Below are 17,795 nucleotides of genomic sequence, written 5' to 3'. Positions count from 1 at the left end.
TTTGAAACTCCTCCCACAATCTCAACTAGATCCATTACGATGTGATCAAGACGTGAAATGCAGTGGGAATTGCGTCATTTTGGTTTTAACAGTCTACAAGTGGCTTGAAGCTCCTCCCTGTGAAGTTTTTACACCATTCCACTAGTAACGACTACCTCATGGTCGATCCCGACAATCTCCCCTGCACTTGAACTCATCGTCGAGCATAACGACTGCTATAAGTGAAACGACACGAGATAGGGCCAGCCGCAGTGGTCTGTTCCTCTTCAATTGCCGTCAATAAAGGTGAAGAGCACCCATGGATGCATAAGTCACCAGTAAATGACAATGAAAAAGAAAAAGTGGAAAATTGAAGGTACTCAGACATTCAGGTGTGCACGTATTCCAAAGATAATAATTTATTCATCGTATGGCATGACCGACCTTGCAGTCGTCCGACGACTGCTCCACTTGCCATGTCAGTGGGGCTTTAATACAGAAAGTAACAGCGCTGGTGAATATAGATCGGACATGCGCAGAATGCCAGTCAGAGGTCACCGTGTTCTATTCATACTAGCTCTTGCGCTTAAATTTCTACGAAACACGTTGAAAATTATATTGAGAGGTTATACTGGGATTCCAAGGGAGCACCAGGTGGAGGGGAAGGAGAGGGGGAGACTTTTATTCCCTCGGTAGTATTTTCTCGAGGGGTAAACACTCGGGGTACGTTAAATTTCGATACCAGTATGAGGGTAGTGTGGAATTAATTCCATGTTAAACTATTCAAACCCCTTTCCCTATTCAGCCCATCCTTCAATCTTGTTTTGGCGGGAAGTGAGGGATTAGGACGGAGGGCAGGGGGTCTGGTAATGATGAATGATTCCTTCTTTTTTCTCTTTAGGGGTGGGGGAGGGTAATGGAATTTTCCGAAGGAGCTTTCGGGGAAAATTTGGTGCGTAGCAGTGGTGAGTCGCGATAAGTAACTCCGATAGGTCTTCAGTTTTTAGTGAGAACCTGGGGATGGAAGGGAGATAGCGGAATTTTGATGGGCTTTATTTTGATGAACATTGGGAGAATTGGAAAAATGTTCTGAAGAAATAGTTCGAGATTTGCCAGCCTCAGTTATTTGGCGACTTAAGGAGGTTCAGGACGATTGTCTTCATTAAGGACAGTTAATGGATTATAAAGGGTTGGACGATTTTGAAGACTGTGAAGTTGCAGACTTAATGTCTTGAGGAATTCAAAGCACTTTGTTTCCAAAATATTTGCAAAATAATTTCAAGAAAATTTTTATCATCTGCAGTTCGTGTTGATTTCTATTGACTTGTTCAGATCATGCCTCGTGGAATATACAAAAAATTCAGGAGAAAATTCGTAAATATGGCAATAGTCGGTTGGAACGTCAGAGAAACGGTGACTTTTATTGATACCGCGTTTGCGCGCTGCAGGTATTTCGGTCGCAGTTGGGCCATTATGCAGGTACTGCCTGTCACTTCCCTCCGTGACCCCTGCTTGAAGTTTGCAGGCGAATTCTGGAATGGGAGGAAGTTCTCCTTGACGCCCCAATCTACCACCTCATTCTCCGTTGAACACAACAAGTAAAATATTATATTCAAATTTGGTCATTAAATTCCTCCCGCACCACTTCACAGATGGGAAAAGTAACAGAAGTAATAAAATTCTCAAGAGCCAGGGGATACGAAAACTCTGTAGCAAGGTTGGATAGAATGTACGAACCCCACCACAAATACCAGTTCTGCATGCCACCCTCTATTACACATGAGGGCAGACACAAATTCAGGAAAAATTGCGAAATCCACAGTTGGCTCACCCATTACGAAATGTAATGAGAGAATTTGAGTAAAAGTCAATAGTCAAATCTGGGTCATTTCATTTTACCATATCACTACAAATCATTCTCCATTTTTAGATAACTATTTGATTTTAAAATATTTGCAAGCTGTAGATGAAATGCGACTAGAATAAAATCTCTAGTATTTCACTGCAGAATTAAAAAGCATTTTTTAAATAAATACTATAAATAAATGACGATCAATTCAAGGGTGAATGAATATCGAAAATTTCGGTTAATGGAGGAATCACTATATTCACTTCAACCCACTCGATAGCACTCCCAGGTTTGTTTACAAAAACTATCGGAAAACAGTCATGTTTTTTAAGCCCGCGTGTATTACTAGTAAAAAAAATAAGTATTTTTTTTTCTCTCTTTCGAATATTGTTTTGACATTCATCCACAGGGCCGTACCATAATACCGTTCAGTAACGTAAACGCGATACTTCGGGTGGAAAATTCCCCGGGGTAAAACTACTCTGTACGAAGCATTAACGTTATTGACATACGGTTATGTTAGTTACGATTATTATCGAGGCAGGTGGATGATGTCGATGTTTTCGAGGTGCGAAACGTACCCAGGGGGAGATCACAGGGGAAGTGTAGATGGGATCGTGGGTGGCCAGTGGGGGAAGTCCCGTAGGGCGAATGAGATGCCGCAGGGCAGCTCTGTCACCGATCCTCACACACGGGAATGAGGTCAGGTACACGAAATCATGGGTGTATTGAGAGAAGTTGTAGGCTGACTCAATCTACTTCCTTGAAGATTCAACATTCACGGGGTATATATCCTGTGACGTCACTACCTCACTGATAAATTTAAAGAAGAAATAGAAACGTAGTTTGGAGTGTGAGGGTCGGAAAACGAGTTCCTGGTGAGTTTTTTAATCACACAAGTGCGAAACTCATACAAAAATGAATTTTTAATTGAAATTATCCTGTCGTTCTAAGCACAAATTAATATATAATGTTTAATTTTTATCCTAGGTTGAAAAAATATGTCCATATTAATCGAATGAAATTTAATGAGTTAGAAAATTCATGAGGAGTCAATCTCAAAACGTCAAGAATTATCAAATTCCTTTAATTCCCTAGAATTTAAAAATTATTCCGTAATTCCTAAATGCGCCTACATCTCAGGCGAATCATCCCACCATTCCCCTCCAGTCGCAACCTATCCACAAAAATAAAAAACCACCATTCCCATGAGTTTCTTTCCCCCGCCAGATGTATTCCACGACTCTCCGGTCTCTCCCCTTTATACAACATTTTTTGTTGCGATATCCTATCACGCTTCTTTCAAGTTGCCGAACAGATACGACGAAATAGTATACTATTGCGACATTAGGCCGTGGGGATTTTTTTGTGGCATATCGAAACGTCCATGACGTAACGCTGAGTGATAAAAAAAAGTTGCATAAATTTGGAGATGATGGGCAATGATGTGTTGAATGTAATGGCGGCGAAAAACAATGGGGTTCTTGGGGTTGAACTAGGGGAGCACGCTACCCTGGGAACGCGGGAAAAAGCTTAGTCAGATAAGAGAGTTAATCCTCCACTTTTTCCAGGTTCAGCACGCGGCACAAATTTCACTCACACACACATCCACATATACAGAAGAATTCAACACATATTTTTCCCCCCTAATTTACTATTAATCTGCTTAATATATTATTATTATTGATTTTTATTTGCCCGTATTTATTTTCGAATTTGAAGAGTTATCTAAAGAATCTCTACTCAATTGTTCATAAAAGCTCATGTTATTTTTTTAAAGTATCAATTTACAAAAAAAAATTGAAAATTTCCGTAAATTTTGAATGTTCTTAACTCGTTAAAAAAAAAACTCACCTCAATCCTCCTCAGCCCACGTCAACCCGGAGTAGATAACCCCAGTTACCTGTTCGGCAAGCCTCGGCCGAATTCGTCAGTCCTGCAGCGGTAAGTGCAGGGGCAGCTCTCCCTCTCCCCTTGTCCCATGCTCGTCAGGGTGGCACACACACATCGAGTTGGATATCACCGCTGTATTCTGCCTACGGTACCTCTACCCCATAGCGCGCGCGCTATCAGTCCTTGGGCTTGCAGGTGGGGGAAAGAGGCGCGAAGGCAAAGCTCTCACAGGGAAGGTGAGCATCGACGCTCGGACCGGTGAGCACTCCTGTGGCCCACAATCCTCGGTTCATTGGGCGTCCGGACGCCACAACGCGCGTATCAAGTCCGGGAAGTCGTGTGAAACTGTGTCCCCTCTACACATTCACATTCGCCGTGAGATTGAAAATTTTATCGTCCATTGAGAAATAAATTCCAGTGAATTTCCAGGAAAATCAGTGAATTCCCAGCTTCATGCCTCGTTTTTCATTGAATTATTTCGCGAAAAAAAATTGTCAGTGAAGTTAAATCCAGTGAAGTTACTCGTTGTGCCAACCGGAAGTGCTTCAAGGTATCCGAAGAGAGCAGGGTAGACTGGCACGGGCAAGCACCGTGCTCTTCCTCCCTCCGTTCCACCCCCGTTTTATTTTTTTTTCCCACCCGAAGAAAAAAAAATTCCGTGTCTGTCTCTCTCATTCCCACGGAGCTCTCTCATCGGGGCCCCGTCTCACCCCATTGCAGCCAAGTTACCCATTAGTTTCTCCTCTCCTATTCCTCTTTTACTTCACTGTCTACCGCAGACACCCCCAGACACTCTTGATTTTCCTCGTGTACATCAGACGCGGCACCTCATGGGACCCTCGTGCGTTGCATTCGTGAAGATCCAACAGTCCAAACTCCACTCCAGTCTTGATTTTTACCTTTGCCAAAACTGTTCTCACGTTACTGGTAATCACTGGGTTTACTACTGTCTCAGGGTTTGGAACTTAGTACTTCCCCCGCTGCTATGGGAAAATGTGGAAAATTCTATTTGAATTAAATCGCGTAAATAAACCACTCTCTGCCTCTGCTCGGCGAACACTGAAATGAATACGTGTTGTTATTAATTCAGTGTCTTTTCAATGACTCGACTTATGACCTTGACGTTCATAGAGTTGTCGAACAAGATGGATTTAATACTCAAGTTCTGAAACTGCTTTAGTCACCCTAACTTTGGAACACGTGAGCTTTCAACAGTAATTTCTGCATTTAAGCGAAACAGCTAAAGTCTTATAATCCTTTTATGCTAAACGAGGACATATTTCGAATTGCAATTGTTATCGATTCAATGACGAACATTATTGCATTCAATTCAATTCATTTACTGGCTTTATCTCTCAAATTCATCCGGTAAATAAATTTATGAATATCGTATAGGAAAAACATAAGTTTCCCCTTGTACTCTGAAGGTATTCATAATATTGACATGTTACTGTCGTCGATAAACCCTCGCTGCCTTTTCTCTCACGATGTCTATATGTATATTAGCACGCAGTATGACATCAACATTCAAGACCTATCACCGATCGCCTCTTCAGAAAGAGAAATTATCTATAAAAAAATCTAGTTCAAGTGCAGGACAAAATCTAAATCTGTAAAATTTCTCTGAACTTTCTCCTCGAATTTTTCCTGAAAAATTTTTGTACTTTCGCAATATTCGAAAAAATCTTGGCGATCCCCACGATAAATACACTTCCCTCACCCCCTCCATCTTTATTATTACCCGGTGTGTGTGTGTGTGTGTACATCATCTACCCTTCAGACGTTCTCCTCAATTTTTTTTCCTTTCCATGTTTTTTCGTCATGGATGACTTCCTCCCCTGCATTTTTATCACGTACGAATAAAAAAGTGAAGAGTCCTTCTGTTTGTTCTGTTGTTTGAAGTGTCAACGTGTGGAGAAAGAGTAAAGAAAGCCGGTGAGAAAGGAGACACGAAGGATGAATTCCACGTGGGCGCAGCAGTGCCGAGTGCACCAAAGGGTTACAATGTGTCTTTATGGATTGAGTGCATGAGAGGAAAGACAAGTGTCGGAGAAAAGGGAAAAATTCAAGTGAACCACAGTGTCATTGGGATTAATAATCCGGGTGCTATGATGATTGATCCTTAAAGGGGGAGAGAAAGAGAGAGCGCGAGTGAGTCATGTCACGTGTTGGGGCTATCGTGGCGCGTTTAACTCGGCTGTTCCAGTCGTGTGTAACGTGGCCGTTTGTGTTTATTGTCCTGGTGGCTGCGGTCAGGCCGGTCTTTGCCAGTGAATTCCCGGAGAGGGAGTGCTGTGATCCGATTTATCCGATTCCAGAGCCAACTAGTAGAGCACCCAGTGCACCTACGCCGACTGGACGAAGTGGTGAGTAAAAATAATTTTTTTTTTGAATAATGATATGTCAATCTCCAGGAGTTGAGATTTCCCTGATCCTTCTGAGGTTTTATTCGTGGGAAAATTATAATTTCGTAGGAACAATGCATTGGTAATTGTCGATTAATCATTGGGGAAATGTAGCACACGATGACAGAGAATATTCGACGTGTGATGATAATTTTTCGCTGACATGACGTATTCTAGTGTCACTCGTGTGTGTCGACGACTTTGTCGAGAAATAGTTCGTGAAGATATGATAAAAGGAAACATAGCTTTGTAGGTAGTCATCACATGAAATGCCCGAGAGTCAGGCCAGTGGCCCATCGACGTTTAATCGCGGCGGGTAAAGCATCCCCTCTTTAAAGGCGGCTACCCTATTTCCACGTGACCTAGTTTCTCCATATTCTCGCAACGAGGTCGCTTTAGGATAATTTCGGTGTGCCTCTGTGGGGCCTCGAGACTCTTCTCACCTCGTTCTCACACCTGCGGGTCAGAATACTTCAACTGTGAATTCTTACTTATATTTTATTTGAATTTCACGTCAGACGTGAATGCATACATATACTAGTTCGTAATACTCTGGTTATTCTTGAGACGATGAAATAGGAGACAAAATATTTTGACGGATAAAGTTGTAACTTATTGCCGGTGCCCCCGGAGGGGGTTTTAATTGCCCTTAATTATGGCCATTCCAATGTTCATGGGACAAAGAAACCCTCGAAGTTCTACAAAACATAAAATATTTCTTTCTCAGTTCCTCCATTTATTCTCCCATTCAAATTGATTTCTCGATTCGCAGTTGATGTTAAGAAAAAAAATAAAAATAACAAGATGAAACTCCATTTTCCATAGACGTAAAACTATAAAAATCCCCACTTTTGTGAGTTTTACACTCCAACTTCAATTTTCTCAGCGTCACTTGCCACTGTCTCAAAGCAACATCGACATCTTCGATTCCATTTGACGGCAGTCCGTAAATTCCATGGTTACTGCTGTATATATATCAAAATGTCTCGTGGGGTATTTCTAGTGTTCACGTATATCTCACCATCCCCTATCCCCCTCTTAGACTTTTGCCCTTCCCTTCCCTCTCTTTTGCACTCCCCATCGTTTTTACTAAACTGCATTTGCGCTTTCCTCTCGCCTCCAGTTTCTCGTCTGTTTTTATCGGAGATGAGGAAAATATTTTTCTAGTTTTTTAAAATATATTTTTAGTCGATTTATCGATAACTTTTTGCTACATTTCTTAGGGCCAAATGGTGCCCAGAGTTGCAGTTGGCGTTTTTTTATACTTGAGTTTATTCAAAGAATGTTATTTCTTTTTTACGCGGCGAAAAATTGAGGAACAGCGGTTCATGGGTTGATGGCAGGGGTTTGGGTAGCGGTTTGGTCAGACACTCACAACTTCTATTTCAAAAGATCGTTGGGAGGAATGGGGGAAGGAGGAGGGGTAGGTTGTCAGAGGAATGGGGACTCGTGGACGTCGATGGGGTAAATAACATTCGAGAAAGCAATATCGAATGCGAGTGACAGAAGTTTCTTAGTAAAACACTGGGCTAGGGGTTTCCTGGGAGATGTTCGAGTTTTATTTCGATTTGGTTTCTTGGTTGAGCATTTTGTTGGATGTTTGGAGGGTGAACGAAGGGCGGGTTGAGTTTGTGGAATTGTCATTTGTAATGCTTTTTCATGAATGAAATAGCGATTTTTTGGGGGATTTCGAGAGAGAGAGAAGGAATTTACGGATGAATGGACGATTTTTATGGGATTTGTCGGATTTAACGGGAGAAAATAGGGTGAAATATACTGTCTTCAATCGTCAATAGTCCGTGATTAAATGGTGCGTGTTTTGTAACTATAGGGGGTTAAGTTATCTGATTATGAGGGATATTTTTGGTCATCGATTAGCTTCCGAAGGAAAACATTGTGTTCGTCATATCTGGAATCTCCATTTTTTTGTCAAGATAACTAATTTCGACTTCAGGAGTTCGAATATATTATGGTCAGACAATGTTTAGATGGATGCATGAGTTAATGTGTATCATCGAATGAAAATTAAAATACCCCTTCGAAGGAATTTCATTGGAAACCAAATGGTAATTCTTTGGCAAAAATATACTGTTGTGACGGAGGCAATTTTCTGGTCTTTTTTAGAACTACTTTCTTCAGAGATGAGTGTAGGATCAATATGAAGGTTATGGTTTAACCCCTCGTTACAGTTTGAGATTCTCTTATTGGAGGAAACTGCAATGTCCTTCAGGATAATTTTATATTTATTGATTGGGCGACCTTCGCGACGGGGTCGATGCGCTATGGCTACTCGCCGGGTTTCAAACTTATTTCCGTTTCCGGTGGACAATAAATAATTAACTAGGGTTAATTGAGCGATTAAAATGAAAAATTGGGGAGTTAATGATAAGCAGTTTTCGATATTGTGATTTATTTTTTTTTGTTACACTCAACACTGACTGGCATTCATACAACTTTAATCGATGAGTGGAATTCTTTCACCTGAACGCTTTTCTGCTACGTCCACATAACTTTTGAGTTAAACGTCCTTGAGAATAATTCCCCACCAATCGATCTATCGATTGTCCCCCCTTCCCCCATACCCAGACTACATTGTTCTTTCTTGTGAGAAAAACGGCAACAAAATTTGCATGCAAGGAAAAAAAACTTCGACAATTTGACTTACTTGTGCGGCATTGGAGTGTTCAAACGGAATAACATGATATGGATTTTTCCACCAATTTCCCTCCCCACCACCGATTTTCCTAACTTTTCTCCGAAGGCAACTAGCTACCAAGTGCAAACCTCTGTTCTACCTCAGAGGAAAGAACCGAAATATATATTTTGCACGACACAGTGCTCTGAGAAATCGTCGGCAAATTCATGTCTGTTGTACTTATGTAGTGGCAATCAACGTCGTGACGTAAGAAGTAAAAAACAGGGTCTTACACACTGAGAAGGTTATTGGATTTTTTTTTCCAATGAAATAGCTGAAATAGTTTTTCCGTTCACTCTGAACTAAATCTTGTATTGCAGATAGAATGTGCAAAGTTTTTCCATTGGAAAATATATTCCTGAAATTCTAACTATTAGATTATTTAGTAAAATCTGGGTTCAGCTTCGAAATAAATTTCAAATGGATTTGCTATTATTGGAAACAAATTTTAATATTTGTATTCATCATTTTCCAAGGCAAAAAGTTTTGCTGAAAATGGATGTGCGTGCCGCAGTATTAAAAAATGAAGAAGGGAAATTAAAATTTAATCGCTTTAGGGATTTAATAAAAAACACTCACTCATTATTGCCATAAAAAAAATACATCTGCCTCGGTTGAAGTATTTTTTTATTGGTCGAAACATGAAATTTCCTCCATACAGTGTTTCTTACTAATTTATACTTCGTGCCACGATTGCATTTTTACCATTTCTCACCGTGTGAAAGAAAGAAAAAAAGAAGTCAATAATTATATCCGTTCCGGTCACTTCCGCTGCATAAATCTTTCGCTGATTGAAGCTGAAAATAAAAAGCTTTTTTTTCAGTAAACTGATCAATGTTTATGATACTTCATGAATGTCGAGGGTGCCGGTACTGTTCTTACAAGCCGTGAGCACGTGTATTATTTACAACGAGCCAGTCTACAAAGTTAACCTCCTGTTTTCTCGCCAACAGTGTGTTTTATGGCCACTCCATTAGCGGAGTTTATTAATTTATGCGCCCAACCGACGGTCATATGACTCGGGGGTGAATGAAGGAGCTAACAAGGAGTGTAAAAAATTCATACTGTTTTGTTTGCTCTCGAAGGACTACCAATGCATATTTCACCCTCCCCTGAATTTTCCAAACATCGATCAGGCAGGACTAAAGTATCAACATTTGAAAGCCAGAGAAATTTCCGCTTCCAAACACTACAATCGAGTTCATTTCGGTCCAATAGAGCCCGAGGTACTGACAAAACAAATTTCTAGGGGAAAAAATCCCTTATGTATCAAGATCTAATCGACGAATAGGCGGGGTATCTATATATATACATATATACAAGTATATACGAGTCCTTCAAAAATTCAATTTTTATCGTTAGAATTATTTTTAACGTTTTTCGAGGGGCTATTCACAGGTGACTGCGAGGACAAAACGTAATCGATTATCCAGGATATGGGGCTAATTAAACTGATTGACATTCTCAATGTGATAATAGCCCGAGCAATTGTACCTTTACAACAGTTGAATTTTTCATAACTGGTGGGCTGTGATTTTTTCTTGTGCTCGTATTGAAATTTGTCTAGAAAATTTCTCTCGTGTTGTTGCAGAAATGGGAAGAGAATATTGCTAGGCTGGTTTTAAATTAGTGAAACACAAATAACCGGTTATTTCCAAGTATGAACCACCAACGCACTTGCTCCCATGATAAATGGAATACCATTGAGTCAGATACTCACCTGAATTGTACCACATATGCGGCAATATACCTGTATACCGTAACGAGGAGGGACTGTGTGTGTCGAGCTAACTCGATTATCGATTCTTAGCATCGCGTTAAATTTAACTCACCGCTGTATCGTTTATTTAAAGTGTCCCGTTGCTTTTCATATAACCGACGATAGGCGTGATGACACTGTCGTTTAAACTCAGAATTTTCGTAATTACTCGGATTTCAAATTGTCCGTTTCCTGTAACTTTGATCCAATGATTTTAGGATGACCATTTGGTCTAAGAGGAGAAAAATACAGACGCGGTAGGCGAGTTATACTGGAATTACGGGTCCCTATTGAACGAAAAAATATGAACAATACCCCGAAAATGACACGCCAATTAAGTGAATGAAAAAAAGGGCTTGTCGACAATTTATAACTCACGCACGTGACAATGAATCGATGACCCGATACTGAAAAGCATCTGCGATCGATCACCAGCATGTCACGAGGGATATAAAAATAACAGAATACATTTTCTCTTATCGTTCATTCGTTCAGCCATCCATTAAATTCCTCCCGAATCATTCTGCAGACGCTTGATCTAATTATTCTGGAAGATCCGGAGTTATTAACTCAATAATGGAGTGAATTTTCAATGGCATGAGTCGGAAGTAACGCATTACAAAATATGATTAATCAATTTTGGATAAATTATTGAAACTGGGAACAGAATGACGTTAATTGTCTCTCAACGTTTTGTTCGATAATTTTTCACGACCTGATGAAACTCACTATCGTCAGGTAATTTTTTTTATCGGCCTTGTGATATAATGTACTGGTCTCGATCCTTTAAAGCAACAGCAGAATCTCCGATTTTGCAATTTTCACAATGATCTTCCTATTCACCACGAATGTAAAAGACATCGAAAATTTCAGAAATGAAAAAAAGCAACCGTCCGACTATTCAGCTCCAGTGACCACTCTCGTCAGAGCCGCCTCGTTAATTCCGAATCTGCTGGGCAGACCTTTTTTTCAACATACTAAGCAGCTCCTCCTTTTCCTGCCTCCAGTGGCTGTCTCTCTCTCTCCCCTTACCCCCCCTCCCCCTCCTCATTCTCCTAAAGCCCACCCCTGTTCTAACCAAGATTGATTCTCATAATAACTCCCCACTCCAACAGAACTAACAAGAACTCTTGAAAAACAACATCAATTCCTTTTTTAATAAAACAGATGTATAAAAACTTTCTATCATTCGTCTTATCAAATCTCTCCAGCATTTCGTTTTTACGAATTTTGCATAATATCTCCTCCAATTACGGAAAATGAGAAATTATGAGTAGCAAAAAAATGCAGAAAATCCTTTTTTGTGATTACGGGTTATCAGTGAAACCGTTTCAGAGGTTGTCAGCAATTTACAGATGAATGACTAATTAATTGAACAATCGAGTTATGGATGATTACAAGAGTTGAATGAAAAGTTGGCAGTTTCAATTCCACTTCATGGAGAGAACTTTTCTGGAGAAGTTTTAATACCAATGCACGAAGAGATTTACAATTGTTGATAGAAATTATCTTATCACATATTGTATAATTAAAATGATGAGTAATTTTTATTCCAAGTTTGAGAATTTTTATTCTGTCGCATAATAAATTTCACCCTCCCGGGGCAATAATTTTTATGCTGATAACACCGAAAATTCTGGAGCAGTTGGTGATTCATTTCACGATGGGAATAACTTTTTGTGTGTTTCACTGAAGAGCTTGAACATCCCTACAATTGTGGATTATTCCCAGAAGTGCATCTTTCGACATGATAATCCAGATAATCCTGCAATAATTTTAAAATCCCCATCACTCAGCTCAACTTCAGCTTTCGATCGCATTTTTTAATTTACCATCCAGTGCGAGGCAGCATTAAAATTAATGTTATTAATCTCCAGCATAATTTTTTCTAGAGACTTCACTTGGTGAAGTGAAGTCGCGTTATTTTTTCCATTGGCACGAAAACTTGTTTAGACCTGTTTTCGTGTCGCCAGAGGTTGTTAATTCGATAGCATTAGAAGTCCCTTAGTCTTGGTATCTCAAACTTTAATGTCGTTGGAGTCTGGCTGATTCAGGGTGGAGGAAGGGGGTAGGGTGGTAGGGTGTAGAGCCAAATACAGCTAAGAAAGAGGGTGGGCGGTGGGGGGGGTGTCTTGTATTCGTCACGCGAACCAACCAATTTTCATATTCCCCTGGTGAGGTATAGTGCCACGCGACGAACAGTGAATCTGACTAAAGGGGTAACTCGTATACAAGGATTGTGAGGTAATAATGTGCGTGCGGTATATACCGAATGAGGGGACATTAATGTAACCCATTGGACAAACTGCCGACAATGATTTACGGATTTTGCTGTAATTATTTCAGCTCGGCGAGCGGGGAATGAGAGATTATGAACGTTGATCCTTATTATGAGGGAATTATTTCATTATGGGGTTGATGGAGGGGATGGTGGGCCCGGAGGGAGAGTGTATGCGTGTGATAAAGGGATTTTAATGATTCTTCAACAATTCCTTATACGTTTATTTTTTGTTTTGGTAGGTTGAGGATTTTCTTTGTGGTTAATGGCCAGTCGAGATTCCTTTACTGATTACGCTGGGTAATTATTATCCAGGCAGGGACTACACTTGAGGGGAAATTACATGACAAATTTTAATCCAAAGTATTTTTGGGTTTTTTAATGTATAAACATTTAATAGTGGCCAGATAAAGTGGTAGACTTTGAGTGAAAATTTTGACATTGAACCAAGAGGATAGTAGTTATAACTCAACAGAAACAATATTTATAATTTTTCTTGCATAATCAGTTTGCGAACTTTTCCAAACTGGAAGAGAATTTTTAATAAACAATACACAGCTATAACCTCTATCAAATCTTGCAAATCTCTGAAAACTGTCGATGCTCTTCGTCTTGCCGATTAAATGACCATTAACAATACAACTTTGTTGATTAATCCCGACAATTTCCTCACAATTGCCCACCTCTCGATTACTCTACTGTCGCTACACTCTCGTACAAAAGTTTAATATCGCCAGTCGTTGAATTACTCCAGTATCTCAGCAACGCCGATGAAATTAACTCATTGGGTCCTTATCCACTAGCTCGTTGGGACGAAGACGATCGGAGGTACTAAAGTTTCTCTCCAACCCTCCACCCCTTCTCTCCCTCCGCCTCATCCACCATGTACCTGATCGAATTAACTTCGCGGTGAGACACTGAGGGCCGCTGAGAAACGAGAATAGGATCCACTTTGTCGATATTTTTTTCCTTTTTCTTTTTCTGATGTGGAAAAGGAAGGGAATGGGCTGGAGAAATCCAATACAGTTCATTCGATTTGCTTTCGACCGAAAAATTTATTGTGGAAATGATTGTATTTATCAGAGGAGAATTTTTATCCTCTGCGAAGAAGGAAAATTATGTTTTTACATAAATAAAGTGAACGAAAATTGATTATCCACCCGAGTAAAATAAACTATTAATCTTTACCAACTTTCGAGAATAAGTGAGGGAACTGTGGGATGTGATGCAAATTTTTATGGAACCCTAGGATTTTTATTAGAAATGTTATTGCGCGAATGAAAGAAAATTCTCGAGCCAAACAAATCCACTGACGTATTCACGTAGAAATTTTTCTCGTGAAAAGCAGTGTTATAACTGAAAATTCTTCATATAAGTGACCAGAGTATTTGTATTACAAAGTTCTCCATTTACTTTTTCCTCCGTAATTTTTTAAAAATTTTTAAAGGATATTTTTTGCTCTTTGTAATGACTTCATCGTGTTCAAGTCCATCAGTTTCAAAGGTTTTTCGCTTCGTTAACGTGACCGTAGTCGAATGGACAAAGTAAAAGGCTTTCTGGTGGTGTAAAAAAAAACTGAGACAGTGTCGGTATACAAGAAACAGAGGAAAAAAAAGTGAGAGAAACACATACGAGTGCAATCTTCGTTTCTTGGCGATTTACGAGCGCCCACCGGTGTTTTGAAGGCACCGTTTGCTCTTTTCTCTCGGCACGTTTCTTGGAGAGAGAATGGAGTGATGTGTTGGACGAGCAAAAGCCGAGTGAGGCAATGAACGGGGAAAAGAAACGTGAGGCTGAATGGCAGCTAAATTCTTTCATTTTTTTTACCTCATGACTTTTTTTTCATTCCCCTTGCTTTGTCTTATAATTTTTACTCACTATTGACGCTGCGGACTTAAGGGGTGAGCTTTTGAGCTTGCGTCCGCCACGTTTCTCGAATTTTGAATTATAGTTGTGGGGGAGGAGATCAAGTGGAGAATTATGTGATTTATTTTTTAAAAAATAGTGAAAATCGAAGATTGATAGGTTGAAAGAATTTTGGAAATCGAGGAACAGGATCTGTTCACATGAAGGATGCTATTGTCTGAATGTTCAACGTTGTTAAGGTTTTTCAATGCTCAAGGGATTTTTTACGGGAAAATATCACTGAAATTTCTCAGAACTCTGTCGTTGTTAAAATTTTCAACTGTAATTTTATAAAAATGCAGAAAAAGTTCTGATTCTTCAATATTATAGAAACTGTCCTTATCCTCACAATCACTCCTCGCCCAATGAAATATCCCGAGGAATTCAAGCTTACTCATCACAAAGAACTCCGAAGAAAACCCAAAAACTTTGAAAATTGAAGTTTTGCCCTGTAATGAGAATTTTCTCTCAGCGTTTGGTTGCTGAACCAGATACTCTGGAACTTGGGTAAGAAGATTCCACTTGAGTTCTATGGTGCATCAACTGTCATCTGGACAGATTTCAAGGAGTGGGGGAGTGAGGAACTTTTCGAAATGAAGAAAAGTTGAGTGCCATTGATACTAACCAACCCCTCGAATGATATAAGCTTCACACACTTCACGTTCCAGTGGAAACGTTAAACTCAAAAATACAGTGGTTGAGATAAGATAGGGAGAGGCACAAACAGAACTTATCTCATCAAAAGTTTTATGACTCTTTGGAATTTTTTTTAGCAGACATGGCCATTTTTCCCTCGTGATTGATATTGAACTAATGTATTTACGCGTTTCATTAGTGGGGAAGTTCTCAAGTATTAACTTGTTGGAACAAATAGCAGTGATAGCTCCATTTTCGTAATTAAATGTTTGACTATGAGGCGAATGTCAAAATTTTTTTGGATATTCACGATGATGTGAGCTGTATGGATTTGTTGCTGGCTTCAGAAAATTAAATATATCTCTGTAAGTTAACAAGGTGAGATGACAGTAAATAATATAAAGCATAGAAATGATCTTTTGTAAAGCTGAATGACAATGGCACAGGATGTAGAGCTGATTTGATAGCCAGCAACTATAGTATTACTTGGATTATTGTTCGTTGTTGTGTGTGGACTAGAGCTCTCCAGGAACTCCAAGATCTTCAAGCAAAGTACCTGTTGTAGGGGCTCCATTTATGATAGAGTTGGTGGATGTGGTCCAGCTTGTTGAGGACAAAGTTTGTTGTGAGTCTGTCGATGTGAATGTGTCGATACCAGCTTCGTTTTTTGTGCATTCGTTATTTTCACTCAGTGAACTAAGTCATGTGGTCAACAAAAAAAAAAATCCATAGAGTGAAAAGAAAATATTTCAATTACACTATTTCTCCAATAAATCCTTTCATTATTTATCTTCCTCAAACTTTGCATTCTCCAGGACTTTAAAGATTAAGTCACCGTTTTACTTTGGGAAATAGCACGAAGATGGAAGGAGGAACGAGAGGGATTCGAGTTCAGTAACGACAACAAACCTCTGAAACCCAAGAGGAATAAGTACTGGGTAGAGGAACGTCTGGATAACACGGTTCACCCCTAATCCAACCCGTTATTCCATTCGCCCCGAGACAGAGAGGCACAAAATTTTCGTACATAGAATAGTAAATGTGTGACAGAGAGAATGGTTTTGGTATACCTACCAATGAAAATCCACCACCTTGATGCACTAGACGCTGCTTGAACCAACTGCCTCTCTGTCTCTCTCTCTCTCTCTCTCTTACCCATTCTCTTCAGCACGAAATGCCTTCCTGGTCTGTCTTATCGTTCTCATTAGGCGCCTCAGATAATACTGAACGTCTTCGTTTACTTGGAACACATTGCATTAAAATCTCCTGCGATAATTGAAAAAACGAGTTTCAATTTTCAACTAAACATTTGCGGCTGACTGCAAAGTACTTTTTCCACTGGCTTGTATGTGTTAGAAGTTCCATGAATAAACAAAGCCGGGAAGGGGGGGAGGGGGGCGTACGGATCTTTACAAGCATTTCCATAGAAAAACTATAATATGAAAAGCTCATCAAAAAGTTATTTTAGTCCCTCGGACCTTTTCGCAGCGCCATGGCCATATCTTAATGTAATTTTTGTCATATTTTTCTCTCAGTGGAACAAGGCCAGTCGATACAGACCGTTAAGGAGAATTTGATAACTGTCGAGAGATTACAAACTGATAAATCCCCAATAGCCCCAGTGATGTGGTTGATATTTCGAAAAAATGAAATATATGAATGAATGGGAAAATAATTATTTAAAGTGGAAATAATTAGGGAATAAAATAAAAAATTGAACACTCGATACGTTAACAACAACCATCCTCTCAGTCCCTGGAAAAGCAAATTGTTTTATCTTTTTAATCTGATCGCAATGGAGAAAACTAGGGTGAAGTGAAACATTTTCCATCGACTGAAAAACCTGAGATCCCTATTTATAAAGAAAGCCCGGTGAGGATTAAACTGGATCACAAACGATCCAATTTGTCCCACTCGCCTCTATAACTCGACGAATAATTTACGAAAAAAAAAAATCGTTACACGTATCCTGGAGCTTTATTCGTGCGATTTTTTTGTGATTCAAAAGAAAACGTTTTCTTGGATTTGCGCCTTAAAGTATAAAGCCGCAGTGTAATTGAACACGAGAGGGCGTGAAATATTACCGCGTGTGCGGGTAGACCTCCCCTATACCCCCTCACCATCTCTCCCACCCTCAGTAATTAGCGCGTAAAACATCTGGGGATGTAAAGCACACAGACAAAGGCAATAGATTGCTATATAGCCTCTCTCAGCGCATTGGCTCTTACTCTATCCCTTTCACCTCAGTCAGCCGCTACTCCTTTGCTCTAAATTACCGTAACCTAGGAGCGGGTATCCCTGTCGACGTGAAATCGATGGCAGGTTTCCACGACACTGAAATACCTGGCCCAAGTCACTCCCGTAACACTGTTGTCTCGATTGCGTTTACTGTCGGG

At 39.8% G+C, this 17,795-nt stretch overlaps 1 protein-coding gene across 5 annotated transcripts in view; it reads left to right on the top strand.

The window, feature by feature from the left end:
* Nucleotides 1-266: 266 nt before the first annotated feature.
* The window catches only part of Gfrl (Glial cell line-derived neurotrophic family receptor-like), a 161,129-nt gene continuing 143,600 nt past the window's right edge, over nt 267-17,795 (top strand). For 2 of the 5 annotated variants that reach the window (XM_064138434.1, XM_064138442.1), the window contains exons 1-2: nt 271-4,271; nt 5,624-6,087. In XM_064138434.1, coding sequence (XP_063994504.1) covers nt 5,880-6,087 — 208 coding nt within the window. In that variant the 5' untranslated portion in view covers nt 271-4,271; nt 5,624-5,879. Of the gene's footprint in view, nt 6,088-17,795 lie in introns of all 5 variants that reach the window. The other 3 variants (XM_064138430.1, XM_064138432.1, XM_064138431.1) reach the window with 3 other exon arrangements.

The sequence above is a fragment of the Diachasmimorpha longicaudata genome, chromosome 2, assembly GCF_034640455.1.
Source record: "Diachasmimorpha longicaudata isolate KC_UGA_2023 chromosome 2, iyDiaLong2, whole genome shotgun sequence".
NCBI classification, from domain to species: domain Eukaryota; kingdom Metazoa; phylum Arthropoda; class Insecta; order Hymenoptera; family Braconidae; genus Diachasmimorpha; species Diachasmimorpha longicaudata.
The sequence above is the reverse complement of the archived record's forward strand: the minus strand, read 5'-3'. Positions and strand labels throughout refer to the sequence as shown.